This window comes from Camelina sativa, chromosome 6 (genome assembly GCF_030686135.1).
Source record: "Camelina sativa cultivar CO46 ecotype springtype chromosome 6, ASM3068613v1".
Lineage (NCBI taxonomy): Eukaryota > Viridiplantae > Streptophyta > Magnoliopsida > Brassicales > Brassicaceae > Camelina > Camelina sativa.
This window is the reverse complement of record NC_141885.1, coordinates 7468779-7490185: the sequence shown is the minus strand read 5'-3', so window position 1 is coordinate 7490185 and position 21407 is coordinate 7468779. Positions and strand designations below refer to the sequence as shown.

Here is a 21407-nt window from a genome sequence, read left to right as displayed (position 1 = left end):
GTAATTTCTGCATTTTTGCAAGTTATTGTATTAATATTTAGTATATTTACATTTCCCAGTTCGAACTACATTTTTCGAAGACAAAAGAAAGTAAAAAAAAAAGAAAAAAAGAAAAAAAAAAACCCGCGCCTCCCATGGTGAGACTGGCGCCAAAATCAAGGTTAAGAGGGAAAATTGCCCAAATCTCTCAATCAGATAGAAATTAAAAAAAAAAGAAAAAACCCTAGAGAACCAAACCAGCCAGAGAATCGACATTTCCGATGAAATCACGATCCTTAAAGCTCCGGGAAGCTCATAAAGTTGGCGGAAGCGCCGCCTTCTGCTCTATCCTGTGGGACCACAAAGCGGAACATTTCGTGACCTCATCTTCTTCGGATCCCTCAATCTCCGTCCACGACGGACTCTCGCCTTCAACTTTACCCCCGACGATTCTCCGTCATCACCAAGACGGCGTCACCGCATTGGCTCTCAGCCACGACTCTACTTTCCTCGCCTCTGGATCTATCGATCATTGTGTGAAGCTCTACAAGTTCCCAAGTATATTATTATTCACATCACTTTCCTTCTCTTTCTCATCACTTACATTTCAGTTTGTGTTGATAAGTTTTTCTGTGTAAATCTTTTTTTTTTTGCCGCGTTTAGGTGGGGAATTTCAGACGAACGTAACGAGGTTTACGCTTCCGATTCGCGTGCTTGCATTTAATGGCTCAGGGAGTCTATTGGCAGCTGCTGGAGATGATGAAGGAATCAAACTTATCAACACATTTGATGGTTCTATTGTTAGAGTTTTAAAAGGTCATAAAGGACCTGTGACTGGCTTAGATTTCCACCCTAATGGTGAGCTCTTGGCTTCGATTGACTCAACTGGTACTGTCTTATGCTGGGAACTCCAGAACGGAATCGTTTCGTTTATCCTTAAGGGTGTTGCGCCCGACACAGGTTTCAGCACTTCCATTGTGAATATTCTTAGATGGAGCCCCGATGGAAGAACCCTTGCCGTTCCTGGTTTGAGAAACGATGTGGTCATGTATGATAGATTCACTGGGGAGAAGCTTTTTGCCTTGAGAGGTGATCATCTCGAGGCTATTTGCTATCTAACCTGGGCTCCTAATGGCAAGTATATAGCTACATCTGGTCTTGATAAGCAAGTGCTTCTCTGGGATGTTGATAAGAAGCAAGACATAGACAGACACAAATTCGAGGAGAGAATATCTTGTATGGCCTGGAAACCAAACTGTAATGCTTTGTCTGTCATTGATGCCAGGGGCAAATATGGAAGTTGGGAATCTTTAGTTCCATCATCCATGATCTCTCCTACTGTGGGTATTCCAGACATACTACCAAAGAAGAGGAATGAAATTCTTAATTTTGATGACGAAATTGAGGAGGAACTTCATGGTGCATCTGAAAGTTTAAATGATTCTTTTGTAGATAGTGATGATGGAGAATCTCATCATACTAGCAGGAAAAGACTGAGGAAGAAAACTTGTTTTGACGATGATGTTGATGCATATGAGGAATTTAATGATGGGAGTAGCTTACCTTCGGCATCTGAATTCAGGAAAAAGTCACATCGAGCACATAGAGAAAAGCAGTATGCAGGAAGTGGGGCTTTTAAAAGCACTGCAGCATCAACCAAGTACAAAATGCAAAGTTCCTTTCAACCTGGTGCTACACCACTGGAACCAGGAAAACGGACATTCTTGTGTTACAATATGTTGGGATGCATAACTACAATTGAACATGAGGGGAACTCCCGTATTGAGGTACTTGAGGCGTACATTTGTTACGTTTTTAACTTGATGTTTTACTTTTATAAGTTTTTCAAAAAGAAAGAGTCATACACTTGTTTCTTTTTGTGTAATTTTTAGTTTTTCTTTTGCTTGCACTTGAAATGCAGACAGATTTTCATGATACTGGAAGAGGTCCACGAGTTTCATCAATGATTGACATTTACGGCTTCACCATGGCATCAATCAATGAAAGTGGATGTGTTTTTGCAAATCCCTGCAAGGGAGAAAAGAACATGAGTGTTCTGATGTATCGACCATTTAGAAGCTGGGCCAGTAATAGTGAGGTTAGACGATCATTACGTACACAGTACTCAGCAAAAATTACGTGCCAGGACAGGAAAATATATGACTTGGTTACTTGTTGATTGTTTCATCCAGTGGACGATGAGGTTTGAAGGTGAAGAGGTGAAGGTTGTTGCTAATGGTGCTGGTTGGGTTGCTGCAGTTACAAGCCTCAATTTGCTTCGCATATTTAGCGAGGGTGGTTTACAGGTTTCTTCTTTTGCACTTCTTTATCTTGTGTCATAATTCATTCAAGATGATAGGCTAAACAGCCGACTGCTCATAGTTTGCCACTAAGTGTTGTAATGGTTTATTTTTTTGTTTAACTTGCTCTTGTGAATTTTGCCTTGGAGTATTCACAGATGAAAAGTTTCTATTGACGCAACTATATAGTTAGCATGAGAATCTGCAGCTCTTGTAAAACACTGAACTAATTGAAACAAAACGCTTGTAAAAAAAAACAGAATTTAACAGCAAACAGGAATATCGCATATAATCGGTGTATTTTGACATGAACAGATCTCAGTTTGAAACAGAACGCTAGTGTGTAATATGTTCTGTAGTATTGAAATACTTTGTTTATTTGATCTGATAATTTATGGTCATTTCTTGCAGAAACATATTCTTTCCCTTGATGGGCCTGTAGTCACTGCTGTAGGACGCAAGGATCATCTTGCTGTGGTAACTCATGTTTCAGACTGTCTTCCTTCCAATGAACAGGTAGGTACTATTTCTCACTGGTTCGTCGCTTAGATTAAACTTGGAGTCACTTGGCCTCCCCTAGATAGTAAATAGTGGAGAAGGGGACATCATCTATACGTGTTGATACCGATACATTGGGATAGGCTTTTTTGGTTTTTGCTGTGGTTTCACTCTACAAAAATTCAGTTAATACTATATGTTTAAAATATTTGAGGAAAGTTTCATACAAGCACATGTTGGTATCATCCTCTCATATAACATATTTCAAGATGATCGCACTAGATCCAAACGACAACAAATATTCAGTCAGGTTATTATCTACCATGCATCCTCGCCTCATCATTGTTTCAACAATTTCCAGGTGATGGAATTTAGAGTCTTAAACATATCAAAAATGACTGAGGAGGTGAAAGGCCGTGTTGCGTTAACCCCTGGCTCACGTTTAACATGGATAGGATTCAGTGACGAAGGTTCTTTGAGCTCATATGATTCCAAGGTGTGCTTTCTTGCATCTCTGCTCACTCATTTGCTATTGCTTTGGTGCTCATTGCATACAACACGCACTACAACAAAAAAATGTTTTTCATACAGGGCGTGTTGAGAGTTTTTACAGGTCAATGTGGTGGCTCATGGATCCCAGTCTTCAGGTTTCTTGCCTTAGCTATCTACAATTTCCAAGAAGGTTTCTTATGTTTATTCAAGATGTTTGTACTTACTGAACTCATTGTAATTGCAGTACCAGTAAAGAGAAGAAACAAGAAGAAAACTACTGGGTCGTTGGCTTGAATACAACCAGTGTGTACTGTATAGCTTGTAAACACCCTGAGATTTTCCCACAGGTAATATATTATTGTTCTCGATGCTAAGATGTTTAAAATTTTCAGAAAAATAGGCTGCTTCACTACTATTCTTCCTGCCGTTTCATTTTCAGGTGACACCAAAACCAATCTTAACCATACTGGACCTCTCTCTCCCGCTTGCATCCTCAGATTTAGGAGCAGCATCTCTAGAAAATGAGTTAATGCTAAAGCAGCTGCGTTTATACGAGGTTTTCCTTTCTACTAGTTATACCATTTTTATCTGCTGTTATTTCTCCTTTTTCTGGTCAAGTTTTGTTAAGCAGTATGATCTGTGTCCCCGAAGTTTTAGCTACCGAAATGTGTGGGAATTAGTTAGTTGTTTTGGGTAAGCAACATGGATAATATATCAGGAGAATCTCTGCTGTTGTGCAACCTTTGTTTCCATACGTTAATGTGTGGCCAAACTAGAGACAGAACATCACAAAATCTGCTGAAACTAGTATCAATATCGATGTATTTGACCAATACCAATACTTTCCTAATCTCAGACTCAACAAAGAGTGGACGATATGGCTTCGGCCGGGGTGGATACCACAGCACTTGAAGATGAAGCTTTTGACATGGAAGTTTCTCAAGATAAATGCATATTAAGGCTCATCAGCTCGTGCTGTAATAGTAAGTTAATTATTTATGTGTCACACATTTGTGTGAAGTCAGATTCTAAGACCATTATTATTCAGGTTTTAACAACAAGATTCTTTACATTCTTTCAGGTGACAGTTTTGTAAGGGCCAGTGAACTTATGAGGCTTTTAACTCTAGAAAAATCAATGAGAGCAGCAATTACACTGGTTACAAAACTCAAGCTTCCTTTTTTGGCAGAAAAGTTTTGCAGCATACTTGAGGTACTCTAGAAGAACTTTCATTTCTTGAATATCGCACAAAATAGAAGAAGATAAGATACAGACCACCATTTCTTTTCTTATGTAATGCTAGCTTCTGGTTCTTAACTAACAGGAAAGGTTGCTTGAAGAAGCTAACGAGGCGACAACAAATCCTTCGCAGAATCCAAACAGAGAAGTAGTTACGAGAGTTGAATCCAAGGTTCAGAATCCTCCAGCTTCGGTCCAGACTAGTTAAAACACAGAGGCAGTTATGAAATCTTCTGCAACTAAGCTGTCTGCTACTACATTTGTAAGGAAAGCAAAAGTTTCAGAAGGTCTTAAGCTAGGGAAGGAACAAATGAAGAAAGACGAAACTGAAGATGTGAAGATAAAAGAGATCAAGAAATTGAATTTAATAAAGAATCCGGTGAACAATGTTAACAAAGAAGACAGGGGACTGAGAAAGGAAGTGAATCAAGAAGAAGCTCGACGTTCTTCAAACCCGTTCCTGAAATCAACTGTTTGATGATCTTATTTGGATGTTGTTTTGATTAAAAGAGTGATGGATACATCTGTTTCACTTTATTTTATATTATGATCCTACAACTGAATGATTACAAAAACTTATGATACAGGATTAGTTAAAGAATCATTATCAAAGGTATGGTGAAACAGAAACTTGAACTGTAGAAATTCTGCAATCAGCCACCTGTTGAAGCTTTCTCATTCTACATGATCATATGGAAGGATTTGGCATTGTCTTATTCCACGATTTTTCTATGAACATTGTCCTCAATCTTCACAGCTTCCTCCACACATTCTTTCCAGGTCGTCTTCCTGTATTTGTCTTCCTAAGTGTTCCTTTGGACAAGAGCTGCTTAACGTACACCACTCACAAAGGATCTGTGGAAACTTCCCATTGCTTCATCCACGCTCAAGATACCGTATCACATACCACCGTCGAGGTGCCCAAATCCAAGCCTAGTCTTAAAGAGTTTCTAATTAGGTTTTTGGTGCTTTTCCTTTTTACATTTGGATGTATCGTGGCCTATATAACGGTTTAATAGTACGCTTTACCATATATATATCTATGGTAAAGATTGCTTGATACATACATACTCATAGATCTTTCATTATAAAGATTGCTTGATACATACATACTCATATATATATTTTTTTGGTGCAAACATACTCATATATAAAATACATGCGTCTTTGTACAGCAAATAATATTTTCTATTTAACCAAGACATAAAATATAACTTTGAATGCCCCCGAATCAATTAACACAAAATGTGGACTCATACATGAGTCTTCTCTTCCAGTTCCATTGTTTTAACATTCACTTCTTCAACGGTTGTGTTACAGTTTCTTGTTAAAGAACGTTCACTTTGACTCTCCGCATCTAACCCTTCCAACTCTCTAACCCAGTAACAATGCACCACACAAGCCAAAACCAGAACCATCATCTGCAACGGAATCATCACCATGAAAACCCCACATTCTATCCTAACCAAAGCTTTAGCCTCTCTAGGGTCCCGTGGCGATATCAGAAAGGAAAGACTCTGATTTTCTCTGCTAAACATCATAAAAACTGCCATCAACTGACCCGTCAAAGAAGAAACATGAAGTGTGACTCGCCCGATGAAACATGATCTAGATTGGTCCAAAGAGGCACCCGCAAAGGAAGAGATAAGAGAGAGGAGAGAGACAGCGAGGACGGCTAAACCGAGTGAAGTTGGAGGGTTTCTAAGAATAATGATCGGTACGAAAGAACAGAGGGAGAGGATGAGGAGTGTGAGATTCAGACACGATACGAGAATGTTTTGGAACAAACATAACTTTCTCTGAAAATAAGAAGCCATTGATTTTGTATTTGTGGAGTTTGTGAAATTAAAGTTTATTTTCAAGTTTTATACAGAGAAAGTAATAACTAAGCGCCCGTTGGGGAGAAGTTGTAACGGCTATGAATCATACCCTATGATGATAAGGCTCAACCTCAACGGTTCTATTGACAATAGGACTTCTCAAGAATATTTTAGTAGTTTTCTTACCTTCGTCTCATGAAAATGACGGTCATATATATTTCGAATTACTAACAATATTTCATCATTATTGCTTTTGTAAATGATATTTCATCATTATTGCTTTTAAAAATGTCTGAAAATAAATTGTTACTCGCGCGAACAGAAATTTGGAAGACATTCTTTCTTTATATATGACTAGGATAGTATCTGGCCGCCGCGCGAGATAGTTTTTTTTTTGGGTTAATTTTGTGTCATGTTTGTAATTTAAAATCATTATTCTTACTACAAAACTAAAACAAAAAAGTCATTATTAATATAGTTTGTGACATTGTTCATTTGTAATATTTTTTTTCTAGGTTTTTCTTATTACTTTTTCCTGATTTTTTCTTTGGCAATGATTTTTAATTATTGTAATGAAATTATAGACTAAAATGATAATTTTTAATATATTATATTGCATTGGAGAACCATTTTTATTGTTAATTGTGTTTTCGTGTTGGCTTCTTTTCTGCCGCGCGAAATAAGGGGCAAGATCAAAACTCAAAACTAATGTAGAAGTTTTTGAGAAAACGAGTAAAATTGGATAAAGAAATAATGCATTTCATGGTGGTTAAAGTGAAGCTCCAAAACGATTTTCAAAGCTTACCTTGAAAACTGTCGGAAACTAAAATCTTGACTTATGAAAAAAAAACTTTTCATATCTACAAGCTCTCTACAAAATACATCTTCTTTCATTATCACATTAAAACCAGACAAATCCTATTTTTAGATCTTGAACATAAAAAATGGCATACATGTTCAAAGTTTCATTAAACCAAACACACACTAAATAACATTTGAAAACCAATACTACAAATTAAAGGCCACTAACTACGACTGAACTCTTCTTGTTAACCACATTTGTCCACTCTTATACACAGTAAAGGATAACTGTCCAGACTCAACATCATCAGCTTCGTGCAACGTGTTCCCTTGTGGTGACATCACCTTCAAGCACAAAAGAGAACGTTGCAAAAACTTCCACTATGACCAACCGAGGTGATTGATTGAGATTGAGGTGAAATCTATATATGATCTATTCAGATAATGAACACAATTCCTAACTTGCCATTGTTTTATACATCTATATAAACGATGGGCTATATTGATACAATTCTATCACTTGTTAGATCATCGGTCAGACAACTTTATAAACCTACAAGCTTGTTTCAGGTTTCAGATTTTACCATTAACCAACCGAAGTTTACTCTGTTCTACTCATTGTAACTTCCAAGAGAAGGGCTTAAATAATGCAGGGTGATAGTACGACACGAACTCCGGAGATCAATGGATTCTCGAAGAACAAGTCGCAACTTTGAGTTCTATTATCTTTGTATCAATGGATCAAAGAGTAAGAGAATTCGAAGACTTGGAACAAGAGAAACTTCTCTTTTATTAAAATTCTTTAAACGGCTGTCGTTCACGTTACAAAAAAAAGAGTATTTATATGTCTCCGCAAACACAAAACCCTCGTAGGAACTTGTCGAGCAAGTAACAACTACACCGACTTAAGAGAAACCCAATAATAAATAATAAAGCCCAACAAAACTAATAAAATAAATATAAAGTCCAACAAAAGAATTAGAAGATGTCGCTACATCAGGTCGCCAGGGGTGAAGAAGAATTCGTCCTCGAATTGACGTCGTCATCATCACTAACATACGAGAATAGGTGCTTAACGTTAAAAACATCGGCTGTATGCATGTGAGGAGGCAAACGAAGTCTATAAGCATTATTATCAATCTTCTCGAGAACCTCTAAAGGACCAATCTTACAAGCCTTGAGCTTGTTGTAAGTGGATTTAGGAAATCTATCCTCTGTCAGAACAGCCCAGACCAAATCACCAACGTCGAAGTGTACGTCACATCTGTGAATATCAACATCAGCTTTATACTTCACGGTGGCAGCCTCCAAATTAGCTTTGACCTGGTCATGAACAGATTGAAACTCTTCAACAACATCACAAGCCCTCCCATGAAAACGTGTACGATCCGGAGCTACATTTAAGTCAAGTGGACCGCGGGGAACAAAACCATACATCACGCGAAATGGACTAAATCCAGTGCTACGATTCACCGCATGATTATGCGCAAACTCTGCTTGACAAAGAACCCTATCCCAAGAACGAATATTGTCACCAACCAAACACCGCTAAAGATCACCTAATGCTCGATTAGTCACCTCAGTTTGGCCGTCCGATTGAGGATGATAGGAAGAAATCATATCCAGACTAGTGCGTAATAATTTCCACAAGGAGCGCCAAAAGTGGCTCAAGAATCGAGAATCTCGATCAGAGACAATGGAGAAAGGAAGGCCATGGAGACGATAAATCTCTCGGAAAAACAAAACAACAACTTGGGACGCATCTGTCGTTTTTTTGGAAGTGAACCATCTTAGAAAAACGATCAACAACCACAACGATAGAATCATTACCACGTTATGTTCGCGGTAAGCCAAGAACAAAGTCCATACTAATATCAGTCCACGGTTGTGTCGGGATCGGCAAAGGCAAATCCAAACCCACATTAGAGGCTTTACCCTTTGAAGCTTGACAAACTCCGCATCTGACAATAAACCCCTCAACATCCCTTCTCAACATCGGCCAAAAATACGAGTCAGTCACCAACTTTAATGTCCGATCACGTCCAATGTGACCTTCACCATGCAGTTCCCGAATAACTTGAAGTCGAAGAATACAGGCAGGAATACAAAGCTTTGTTCCACGAAACAAAAATCCATCGACCACCAAATAATCAGAGCTACGGTCCAGCTCAATGTCACTCCAAATTTCTCAAAAAATGGATCCGTAGGATACAACTCCGGTAACATCGCAAAACCGGTGATAGACGTATGAGACGTCATGAGAAGTGAATGTTGTCGACTAAGAGCGTCAGCCACTTTATTAAGCGATCCCGTCTTGTGCTTAATCACAAACGTAAATTGTTGCAAATAGGCAAACCACAAAGCATGTCGTGAAGAAACTTTATCTTGAGCCCCCATATGCTTAAGTGCATCGTGATCAGTAAAAAGCACAAATTCTTTGTGAAAAAGATAGTGACGCCAGTGCTTAATGGCTTGGACCACAACATATAATTCAATGTCATACGTACTATAACGCCCACGCGAGCCCGCTATTTTTTCACTAAAAAAGGCAACAAATTTGCACAGCTGGCTTAACACCGCTCCTATGCCTGTTTTGGAAGCGTCACGATGGAGTTCAAATGCCAAAGAAAAATTGGGAAGTACCAAAACGGGGGCTGAAGACAACTTCATCTTGATCTCACGGAAAGCAACTTCCGCTTCATCCGTCCATATGAACTGGCTTGACCGCATACAGTTCATTATTGGGGCCATGATACCGCTAAAATGCTGAATAAAACGTCGGTAAAAGGAGGCAAGGCCATGGAAGCTTCGTACATCGGTAACTGTCTTCGGGGATGGCCAAGATTTTATCGCACTGACCTTAGATGGATCAACTTTCAAGCCGCTGCTAGAAATGACCTAACCAAGGAAAAGCACTTCCAACACGCCAAATGAACACTTCTTAGGCGCAGCAAATAATTTCTCACGGCGGAGCACAAGTAGAACGTCACTTAAATGGTCAAGATGTTCTGAAAGAGTCGAACTAAAAATCAGTATATCATCAAAATAAACGACAACAAACCATCCAATGAAAGGTTGCAAGGCTTGATTCATAACACGCATGAAAGTGCTTGGAGCATTTGACAAACCAAAGGGCATAACGAGCCATTCAAAAAGACCCTCTCTAGTCTTAAAAGCAGTCTTCCACTCATCACCAGGGCGAATACGGATTTGGTGATAGCCACTCTTGAGATCTAACTTGGTAAATATAGAAGCAGAACCAATTTGGTCAAGGAGATCATCCAAACAAGGAATTGGAAACCGATACCTCACCGTAATTTTATTAATCGCCCGACTATCCACACACATACGCCAAGTACCATCTTTCTTGGGAATAAGCAAGGCTGGCACTGCACACAGACTAAGGCTTTCTCGCAAATAACATTTAGCAAGAAGGTCCTCTACTTGCTTACAAAGTTCATCATGCTCCATCGGGCTCATACGATAGTGAGGTCGATTCGGCAAAACCGTATTTGGCACCAAGTCAATACAATGCTGGATATCATGCATTGGTGGCAATCCCTCTGGTAACTCACTAGGAAAAACATCCTTGAACTCGTTCAGGAGAGCATGAAACGCAATAGGTGTAGTCTAGTCTCTGTCACTGATGGAGAGTCTGGTTTCAAAATCAGAAGATACGTTAATTCAGCATGTTCAACTTCATAGAAAATATGAGCTTTTGAAACCAATAACGTGGATTTAGGATTCGTAGCTGGATTCGTGGATTCCTCAATATCGTGACTAGCAACAAGAGGTTCGGAGGCAGACCGTGACGATACCAAAGTAATACGGTTTCTGATGGAACCCGGGTCCTGGCCGTACCGCGGTGATAACCGGTACATTGGTACCATCGCCTAGCAGCTCGCGTAGGAGCATAAAACTTGGTCCAGAACATCAATGTGGTACCAACGAGGCCCAAGGACCATCAAGGGGAGCAAGGCAAGATCATATAGTACGCGTCCCAAGGACATCTATTCGAAAAGCCAAGCTCCAACCTTACACCAATGGCTCATGGCTAGCATCACCAATGAAGAGCCTTGGGTGCGACCAGCTTTGGGAAGCTTGGTTTGTGTGTCTTCACCATCACGCTAGCGTGAAGACACCCCTAAGTCATTAGAAGGAGCTGTACTCTTTTTCCTACTTCGGGTTTGTCCCAATGGGTTTACCGAAGGGGTTTTAATGAGGCAGCGAACTCTAGTGCATCTCCACTTCATTCCCGCTTGGCTCATGACTTGGAAACTTTCATTGACAAGATAATGGGCCAAAGAAGTGAAGATCCTATCAGCCACGTCCCACCAATGATGTGGCAACCCTATCTCCTTCCTTCCTTTCTTTTATTTCCTTTGAACTCTCTTATGACCGTTGGATTGGTCTTTGCTTTGATTTACTTTTGCTTTTACTTTATGGCCAAGTGTATGGTTTAGATCATGGCCGCGCGTCTAGGGTTTTAGTGTCTCCCTTATGTAAGCTTGCCTATATAAAGGCCTAAACCCTCATTGTAAAGGAAAGAATGGAATATAGAAATTATTGGCCCAAAGATTGGATCTTTGTTCATTGCTCTCTCCCGCTCAAGTCCGGGACTTGGCTCTAGAGAAACTCTAGAAGGTTCAAGAACCGGGTTCATGACCTTCTAGTCCGACCGTATCACGGGCCGAGCCATCTCCCGTGTGTCGTCGACTCAATCCACCGTCCGTTCATCCACTGCGTCCGTCCGTATGTCCGTACGCAGCGTCCGTTCCCATCCGCTTCCTAACTAGAGCCGAACGAGTCGAGTATCTCCTCGTGACTCCCTAGTCCATCCGCGTTCAATCCGCTCACTCGTCCATCCGACGCGTCTGTACGTCCGTACATAGCGTCTGTTTCCATCCGCTTCCTAACTAGAGCCGAACGAGTCGAGTATCTCCTCGTGACTCCCTAGTCCATCCGCGTTCAACCCGCTCACTCGTCCATCTGTCGCGTCCATACGTCTGTTTATCGGCAGCGTCCGCCGCGTCCGACCATCTGTCCGTACGTCTGCTGTTCTGCGGCCATTCGCATCCATTCTCGTCCCTAACCGAACCGCTTCTCTGATCCGCTCCACTGTATCCTCCGTCTGTACGTCCGTGAACCACGTCCGTAGTCCGGGGTCACATCAGTTTGGTATTAGAGCTAAAAGTTCCTCACAAGGTCGTATCTTTCCTTCCTTTACGTCCTTGTACGGTCAAGTTTGAGTCTTGTTTAGGGTCTAGTCTGTTTGTATAAAGTTTTGTTCTTGCTAGGTGTTTAGTGTTCTTGAGCTGTTCTTCGTTCGGGTAGTCTGGATCCATAAAGTTGTGTTCTTTTGTTTAGTCGTTGTTAGTGGTGGCCTAAAAGCCACGTGTAGCGTCTAGAATCTCAGCGCGTGTGGTCCTTCTTTTGTTTTGAACTTAGGTTGTCATGTTGTGCTTTTGCTTTTGCTTTTGCTTTTGCTTTTGCTTTTGCTTTTGCTTTAGCTTTTTCTATCATTAGCTGTCCAAGGTCTGTCTATTTGTGTCGATCCCAACAAACAGAGAATCCACGCGTTCATCTTTGTGTAGGGTCTGCTCGAACGGCCACGCGTCACAGATCGTCCATACCGCGACCACCGCCCGTACCGCGACCGCCGTCCTTACCGCGACTGCCGTCCGTACCGCAACCGCTGTCCGTACCTCAACCGCCGTCCGTACTGCGACCGCCGTCCATACCATGACCGCCGTCCGTACCGCAACCGCTGTTCGTACCGCGACCGCCGTCCGTACCGCGACCGCCGTCTGTACCGTTGATCGTACGTAGTTCCAATTCCGTGATCGTTAGCCAATGCTTGATTCGACATTGATCAAGTATAGAGCACGAAGATCGTTATTCCGATGATGAACCATGGTACCAAGAACACCATGGTAGTAAACCGGAACCAGAGGCTACCGAGGACGAACCATGGTACGATGAACACCATGGTACTAACCCGGAACAAGAGGTCACCGAAGGCGAGTCATGGTACGACAAACACCGTGGTACAGATCCGGAACCTGAGACTTCTGAGGACGAACCATGGTACGAAAGGGACTATGAAGAAGGGCATGGAATACCGGACCGCCATTGGCCGTCCGCTCCACAAGCCATACCTTATCGCGAGTCATGGCCGAAAGGTGACGAAGACTCCGAAGGCGAACACTTGGGTCCTTACTATGCGCCACCGCGGTATCACCGAGAGCTATAGAAGGAGTACCCAAGACGTACCCGCAAAGTTCCGACCTGGTCACCGTGCGGATCATCCAGCAAGTCAAGGGCGTACCGTACGCGAACACAAGATCTTCCGAGCTGGTCACCCCGCGCATCACCGGCCAACAAGTCCAGTCGCGGCCGAGCTAAAACCAAGCCAAGCATTGTTGGGCCTTGGGCTAAGTCAAGGGAACAAACCCCAAGGACGCTGGTGTACTCTCCCGGAGCAACAAGTTTCATGGACGAGTTGATCTCTATCCAATCTCAACTCCAACACCTTGGAGAAATGTTGGGCCAAGTAGAGACTTCTTACACCCATGGGGAATCATCGTGGAACCAACACTCGGCCCTTGTGTCTCCACCAACGCCGGATCCGCGACCAAGTTCTAATCCGGACCGTGATGAGACACATCAGAGACGACATGTTCCGACCGTACAATGCCGTGAGCTGCCCACACGGTACGAGGAACCAGCCCAAGGAGACGTCCGTCCCCAGATCATACCAAGGCTGGAAATGACAAGGACGCAACCGGACCATGAACCAGACAATAAAGAAGAAGTCAACGGCCCAGGAGGAATCATAGAGAAGCCAGCCGAGCCGCCGGATCACCAAGCGCATATACTCGGTGGTACAAGCCCAGGCAATCAACCGAACAGCGGTCAACTCCTTACCGCTCCTGATCGAGACCAAGCCGACATTCGACTACCGTGCTCAGAGCAGGCCATGGTGCGTGAATCTTCATCCAGGACGTGTATCGAACCACTAGGCGACGCCAAAGAAGATTCTGACTGTGTGATCAGTTCCCTATTCGGTGCTCACTCGGTAATGGGGAGTTTCAAGCTCAAGGAGTCACCGGAGATAGCCATTGATGGATTTTTGCACTCGGTAATGTTCATGAGTACTTCAGGTAGTAAGCTCCAGGTGGGAGTCGCCTATACCGTGCCATCTTTCTCCACTCGTAGCGCCAAGGCCGTTTCCGCACAAGGTCCTATGGCGACGAATTTTGGCAAATACGGTGCGGACAAAACCTTTGTGTGGCATCCAGGAGAGTCCCCACAAGCAACCAAGGTTCATGATGGGATAGGAGCGACCAATGTTGCTGGCCTTACCGGGGAAGTCTTATCCTTTTCTCTTAAGGCCTTACTTTTTCCTTTTGATCCCGGTAAAATTAGACCTTGGTTGAACGTTGATGCTGCTGATTTGGTTTCCTTTTTGATCCAGGTTTTGGGCAGAGTTTTGCGGTCAAAACCTTTTCAAGAGGGAGGGAACGATGGAACCCGGGTCCTGGCCGTACCGCGGTGATAACCGGTACATTGGTACCATCGCCTAGCAGCTCGCGTAGGAGCATAAATCTTGGTCCAGAACATCAATGTGGTACCAATGAGGCCCAATGACCATCAAGGGGAGCAAGGCAAGATCATATAGTACGCGTCCCAAGGACATCTATTCGAAAATCCAAGCTCCAACCTTACACCAATGGCTCATGGCTAGCATCACCAATGAAGAGCCTTGGGTGCGACCAGCTTTGGGAAGCTTGGTTTGTGTGTCTTCACCATCACGCTAGCGTGAAGACACCCCTAAGTCATTAGAAGGAGCTGTACTCTTTTTCCTACTTCGGGTTTGTCCCAATGGGTTTACCGAAGGGGTTTTAATGAGGCAGCGAACTCTAGTGCATCTCCACTTCATTCCCGCTTGGCTCATGACTTGGAAACTTTCATTGACAAGATAATGGGCCAAAGAAGTGAAGATCCTATCAGCCACGTCCCACCAATGACGTGGCAACCCTATCTCCTTCCTTCCTTTCTTTTATTTCCTTTGAACTCTCTTATGACCGTTGGATTGGTCTTTGCTTTGATTTACTTTTGCTTTTACTTTATGGCCAAGTGTATGGTTTAGATCATGGCCGCGCATCTAGGGTTTTAGTGTCTCCCTTATGTAAGCTTGCCTATATAAAGGCCTAAACCCTCATTGTAAAGGAAAGACTGGAATATAGAAATTATTGGCCCAAAGATTGGATCTTTGTTCATTGCTCTCTCCCGCTCAAGTCCGGGACTTGGCTCTAGAGAAACCCTAGAAGGTTCAAGAACCGGGTTCATGACCTTCTAGTCCGACCGTATCACGGGCCGAGCCATCTCCCGTGTGTCGTCGACTCAATCCACCGTCCGTTCATCCACTGCGTCCGTCCGTATGTCCGTACGCAGCGTCCGTTCCCATCCGCTTCCTAACTAGAGCCGAACGAGTCGAGTATCTCCTCGTGACTCCCTAGTCCATCCGCGTTCAATCCGCTCACTCGTCCATCCGACGTGTCCGTACGTCCATACATAGCGTCTGTTTCCATCCGCTTCCTAACTAGAGCCGAACGAGTCGAGTATCTCCTCGTGACTCCCTAGTCCATCCGCGTTCAACCCGCTCACTCGTCCATCTGTCGCGTCCATACGTCTGTTTATCGGCAGCGTCCGCCGCGTCCGACCATCTGTCCGTACGTCTGCTGTTCTGCGGCCATTCGCATCCATTCTCGTCCCTAACCAAACCGCTTCTCTGATCCGCTCCACTGTATCCTCCGTCCGTACATCCGTGAACCACGTCCGTAGTCCGGGGTCACATCAGTTTCCCTCATAGGCGAAAGAATGTGTATTAGCAAAGACATCATGTGTCGTTCGATGATCATGCTGCCAAGGTCTCCCTAACAAGAGATGACACGCATCCATAGGAACAACATCACACAACACCAAGTCTTTATAGTTTGAACCCATGGAAAAAGGAACCCGACATCGTTTAGACACGCGCATGTCGGATTTAGACGTAAGCCATGCAATTTGATACGGATTAGGATGAGACTCTATAAACAAGCCCAATTTTGTCACTGCTTCCTCGGAAATCACGTTGGTGTAACTGCCAGAGTCAATGATTGAAACTACAAACTTTTCCCCGAATGGTACAAGTAGAGTGAAAAATGTTAGTATGAAGCCATGATTCTTCAACACCGTGTGGAATCATGAAATTTCTCCGAATCATCAACATAGTCCCTGTATCACCAAGTACTTCTTCTGTAGTCTCATCAGGCTCATTGTCGTCTAAATAATCATCATAAACAGGTGCATCACTTGCAAACAGGCCGAAACGTTGGAGAGTGGGACAACACGCTTGACGATGACCTTGTTCCCCACACTTAAAACACTTAGAAACCGGTGTTCGCGTCTGTCCTGACATACCACTATTCTCGTGAAAATGATTGTGTCGCACAGCTTCACTAGATTTGATTGCCCCAGTTTCAGTTGAAGAACCCAAACGCAAACGAGATGAATTCCAAGAAGACGATTGCCCACGAGCTTGCTGCTCAATTAATAAAGCACGTTGATGTGCTTCCGAAACCGTCATGGCATTAAACTGTAGTAGAGTGTGCTGAATTTGTAAACGAAGACCGCCAATAAAACGCGACACTCTCTGCTCTTCGTTCTCTGTTAATGAATTTCTGGCCAGTAAAGAAAAAAAATCTGATGCATACTCATCAAGACTTCGAACCTTGTCTCAAATTGTGAAGTCGTGTGTAAAGGGTGCGTGTGAAATTATAAGGCAAAAAGGCCTTTCGCATCAGCCTTTTCAGCTTTTCCCACGAAGCAATACGATCCTTGCCTTCCCTTGCACGTGATTCCATAGTTTGCTGCCACCACGCCGATGCTCTGCCTCTGAACCGTGTTACCACATGAGATACACACATCTTATCAATAACTTCTTTGAACGCCAGCAATTCTTCCGTTGTGTTAAGCCAATCGCGAAACTCATCAGGTTGTAGCCCTCCAGTAAATTCAGGTATCTCAAGTCGAAAACCTGATTCCCACCGCCTATCTTCGAAACGTGGAGCTGCGATGATGTCACGATGTTGATGCCTCTGATCTGGTAAGTCACCAAGTGGTGCAAAAGGGTTATCTTCAACGTCCTCCTCGTCATCAACTTCATCGAAGACTGGCTCTTCTTGTCTCCGCACACCTGGAACGTCACGCTGAGCTTGGAAGATAGCTCGTACAGCAGATTCAACAGTGGTTCGCATGGTATCTCGAAAATTCTGTTGCATCTCAGCCATCATCTTCCGAAATTCATCGTTATGTTCATCGAGCTGGGTTTGAAGATTTTTGTTTGGAGGCATGATTAGGATCTTCGTCTAAAATACCAACTAATGCAGGGTGATAGTACGACAGGAACTCCGGAGATCAATGGATTCTCGAAGAACAAGTCGCAGCTTTGAGTTCTATTATCTTTGTATCAATGGATCAAAGAGTAAGAGAATTCGAAGACTTGGAACAAGAGAAATTTCTCTTTTATTAAAATTCTTTAAACGGCTGCCGTTCACGTACAAGAAAAAGAGTACTTCTATGTCTCCGCAAACACAAAACCCTCGTGGGAACTTATCGAGCAAGTAACAACTACACCAACTTAAGAGAAACCCAATAATAAATAATAAAGCCCAACAAAACTAATAAAATAAATATAGAGTAAAGCCTAGCAAAAGAATTAGAAGATGTCGCTACATCATTAAAACTTATCTCTTATCTCCTCCCGTCTCTTGCCTCTCTCTTATTGATCGCTGGGGTGGTTTGCCTTACAATAGCCGCTGCCACTCTTGAATGATCCAGGTCAAGATTTATCTACAATTGAACGGAACTGATTTTATCTGAGGCTGATGTGTCAGTTGAGGAGAGCAACACATCCTTCTTTTATTGTATTGATTTATGCTATCTATAAATCCATTTGTAGAATTTCTTTATCTTTTTTTTTTGTTAATTGTATGTTTAGCTTATAAAAATATTTTCATTAACTTGACAATAACTGGATACAATTATAGAAAAAAATTACACAATATTACCTTTTTTTGCTTAATCAGTAGTACTTACTATCTTTTGTAAACCTTATTATCTGTTAAGCTTTAAAGAAAAAATAAAGTAATTTGATTACAATTTAATCTACCTATTTTAGCTTTGAAAATAGAGCTACGAAAAAATAAGAAAATTAGATAAGACAAGGTAAATAAATAAATTTGGGCGGTTTACAAAGAAATACACATTTTTTGTAGATCGATTATCTTGAGACTAAGCAAAGAATCTGTTGGGATACAAACCAATGTCCCACATCGGAAGATATCATACTAATAGGGGAAGGAACCCAATAATAGGGGAAGGAATCCAATAAGAAATTTGTGAGGGCTGGAATACTTAGACCCAAAACAGATAATATCATACTAATAGGAGAGTTGGTATGAGAGCCTAGGTTGAAAAGTGGGTGTGGGCTCTGTGTTCGGTATGGGAAGATCTCTCAAAAAGATGACACGATTATAGTGCCTTAAGAATACTTTAGGAATAAGGGGTGTCAGAGCATAGGTACCTATGGTTTCGCTAGAAGAGAGGTCAAAGGATCGTGATACATGGTTTGAAGGGAGAATTGTTGGGATACAAACCAACGTCCCACATCGGAAAATTAGAAAATAAGTTTCTAATATTTGTCACTAACTCCAATTAATATGAGATCTTTTGGGAAGGACCCAAATAAAAAATCTGTAAGGATTGGACCAGTTAAGCCAAAACGGATAATATCATACTAATATGGGAGTTGGCTTAGGCTTGGACATAAACAAATTTGGGAGGTTTACAAAGACACCAATCTTTCACATGATGTATGGTTAGAGGCATTTGAATGTTCTTCCATCTACCTACAAGTATCACGATCTAGTGTTGAAGCAGAATATCTAGGTGTTACGTTAATAATGTTGTCGCATAACTCACCTAGCTTTGTAATCTCTTCCTTACATGTGATGCCCTCTTAAGAAAGCATCCATTGCATTTTGCGACAATGTCAATGATGTGTATCGATCCTGTCATCAAATCTGGTTCAACATCATGGCACCAAACATGTCGAGATTGACATAGATTTTGTACGGGAACAAGTGGCACCAACACATCAAAGTCTTTCACATTCTATCTCCTCTAAAGTTTGATAATATCTTTAATAAAGGACTACCAACTTCTACGTGTAATGATTTTCGTTCTAGTCTAAACATTCGGCCACCTCTAGCTCGAACTTTGGAGGTATGCTAACATATATATATATATATATATGTGAATATTTTATTTGTATATAGAATATTCTCAAGTACGTAGGAAACACTACTTTGTATCCTAAATATACTTATGAATTTATGATTAATGAATGATTAGCTCAAGATGCCTTACCAAATTACATCTAGGTACGTTGAGTGTCACTACTGCATGAATATGCACACACGTTTAATTAAGTTTCAAGAATGCGATGTTTTTTTTGCGGCATGGAAGATAGAAAATCTTGAGTTTTACTTTAGTTATTTTTTTGGTGTTCTGATTGAATTATCTATCAATCTATCATGATGATTATATTGTTTTGCTTATGATATAAGATTTAATAAAGCTACGGGATTGAGCTGTGTATCATACTAATACGGGAGAATATAGGACTTTATATTGTTCTGGTTATGATATAAGATTTTATACACTGGATTGAGCTGTGTATATATCGGGTCTGCCTCGTTCTCTGTCCAAGTTAACGGTGAGCTTGCGGGTTTCTTCCAAAACAAGCGAGGTTTGAGACAAGGGTGTTCTCTCTCTCGCCATATCTCTTTGTTATATGTTTGATAGTTTTCTTTTTCAGCTTTCTGTGATGTGGTCTGGATTTAAACTCGAGAAGAGCTAAGAGTGCTTGGTCAGAAGTGTGTAAACCAAAACAGGAAGGTGGTTTGGGGATCAGAAGATTAGGTGATACTAGCATGGTGTGCATTTAAAAGCTTATCTAGCGTCTTTTATCAGCTAGGGATTCATTATTGGTCAGTTGGGTTCATTAGAATCTCATTCGAACGGATTCTTTTTGGTCTGTAAGTGTAAAAAGTGGATTAGGTTCATGGATGTGTAGTAAAATATTGAAGTATCGAGATTTGGCAAAAAGTTTGTACGCTATGGAGGTGAGCTCTCGTGTGAATACATCCTTTTGGTATGGTGTCCACTGGGTAATCTATTTGACAAAACTTGGTGCCCGCGGCAGACCGGTCCTAAGATTACGGAGGCCTAAAGCATTTATTATACAAGGTATTATAAAATATATTAACTGTAAGCATATGATACAAACAATTAAAAAAATACAAATACTGCTGCTTTGGGGCATCGAACCCTCGACATGGGGTATGTTTGCGTACAACAGAACCAACTTAGCTAGGACCTTGTTTCACTAATTAACCCAAATTATTTTGTAAATATTATGTGACCTAAAGCAGATGCTTTGGCTGCTTTAGGGGTGGGTCGGGCCTGGCCCGCAGTTGCATTGACATGGGTATACAGAAACACTCAACACTCGCGGAAGCACTTAACTCTCATCAGCGACGTAGGCACTGGGTTCCCTTTGTAAACCAGATTGAAGATGAACTTTAATCTATGCGACAGAAAGGCCCCTAAACTGGTCCTGATCGGATCATTTGGAAGTAGAAAACTGGCTCCTTTAAAGGCGGTTTCTCCTTTTCTCAAGCATGGTAACAGATACGACAAGTACATCCCATTTGTGATTGGTCTAATGGTGTATGGTTCCCAAACTCCACACCTAAATACTCCTTCATAACCTGGATTGCTATCCACAATAGATTGGCTATGGGTCACCCATAATGGGTGACAGAATGCTCCATTGGAATGTTGGAGCTCAGGGTGAATGTGTTCTCTGTCGGGATCATGTGGAGACAAGGGATCATCTCTTCTTCAGTTGTCCCTTCTCCTCTCAAATCTGGTCTGCGTTAAATCGAGGTCTGTTAGGTCAACGTTTCACCACCACCTGCGACTCCTTACTCCCTATGCTCTCAGAAACTTCCACGCCACAGGTCCATCTGTTTGTGCTGCGGTATATTTTCAAATCTCAATTTATAATATATGGCGGGAAAGAAACCGGCACCGTCACGGTGGTGATACTCCCATGCTACCCACAAGATTAATCCGCTTCATTGACAAGCACATACGCAATCAT

The 21407-nt window shown here is 42.0% G+C and overlaps 2 protein-coding genes across 2 annotated transcripts; one reads left to right on the top strand and one right to left on the bottom strand.

Annotated features, from left to right (window-relative positions):
• Positions 1-62: 62 nt before the first annotated feature.
• LOC104790614 (protein ENHANCER OF LHP1 1) lies at positions 63-5083 on the top strand. The gene is made up of 12 exons (XM_010516393.3): positions 63-537; positions 643-1766; positions 1901-2077; positions 2172-2285; positions 2691-2795; positions 3139-3273; positions 3369-3424; positions 3514-3616; positions 3709-3825; positions 4126-4252; positions 4351-4481; positions 4594-5083. The coding sequence occupies exons 1-12, from the start codon at positions 261-263 to the stop codon at positions 4714-4716; spliced, it is 2589 nt and encodes an 862-aa protein (XP_010514695.2). The 5' UTR covers positions 63-260; the 3' UTR covers positions 4717-5083.
• A 473-nt stretch (positions 5084-5556) lies between these two features.
• LOC104790612 (uncharacterized) lies at positions 5557-6336 on the bottom strand. The gene has a single exon (XM_010516392.3). The coding sequence runs from the start codon at positions 6323-6325 to the stop codon at positions 5762-5764; it is 564 nt and encodes a 187-aa protein (XP_010514694.1). The 5' UTR covers positions 6326-6336; the 3' UTR covers positions 5557-5761.
• Positions 6337-21407: the final 15071 nt, after the last annotated feature.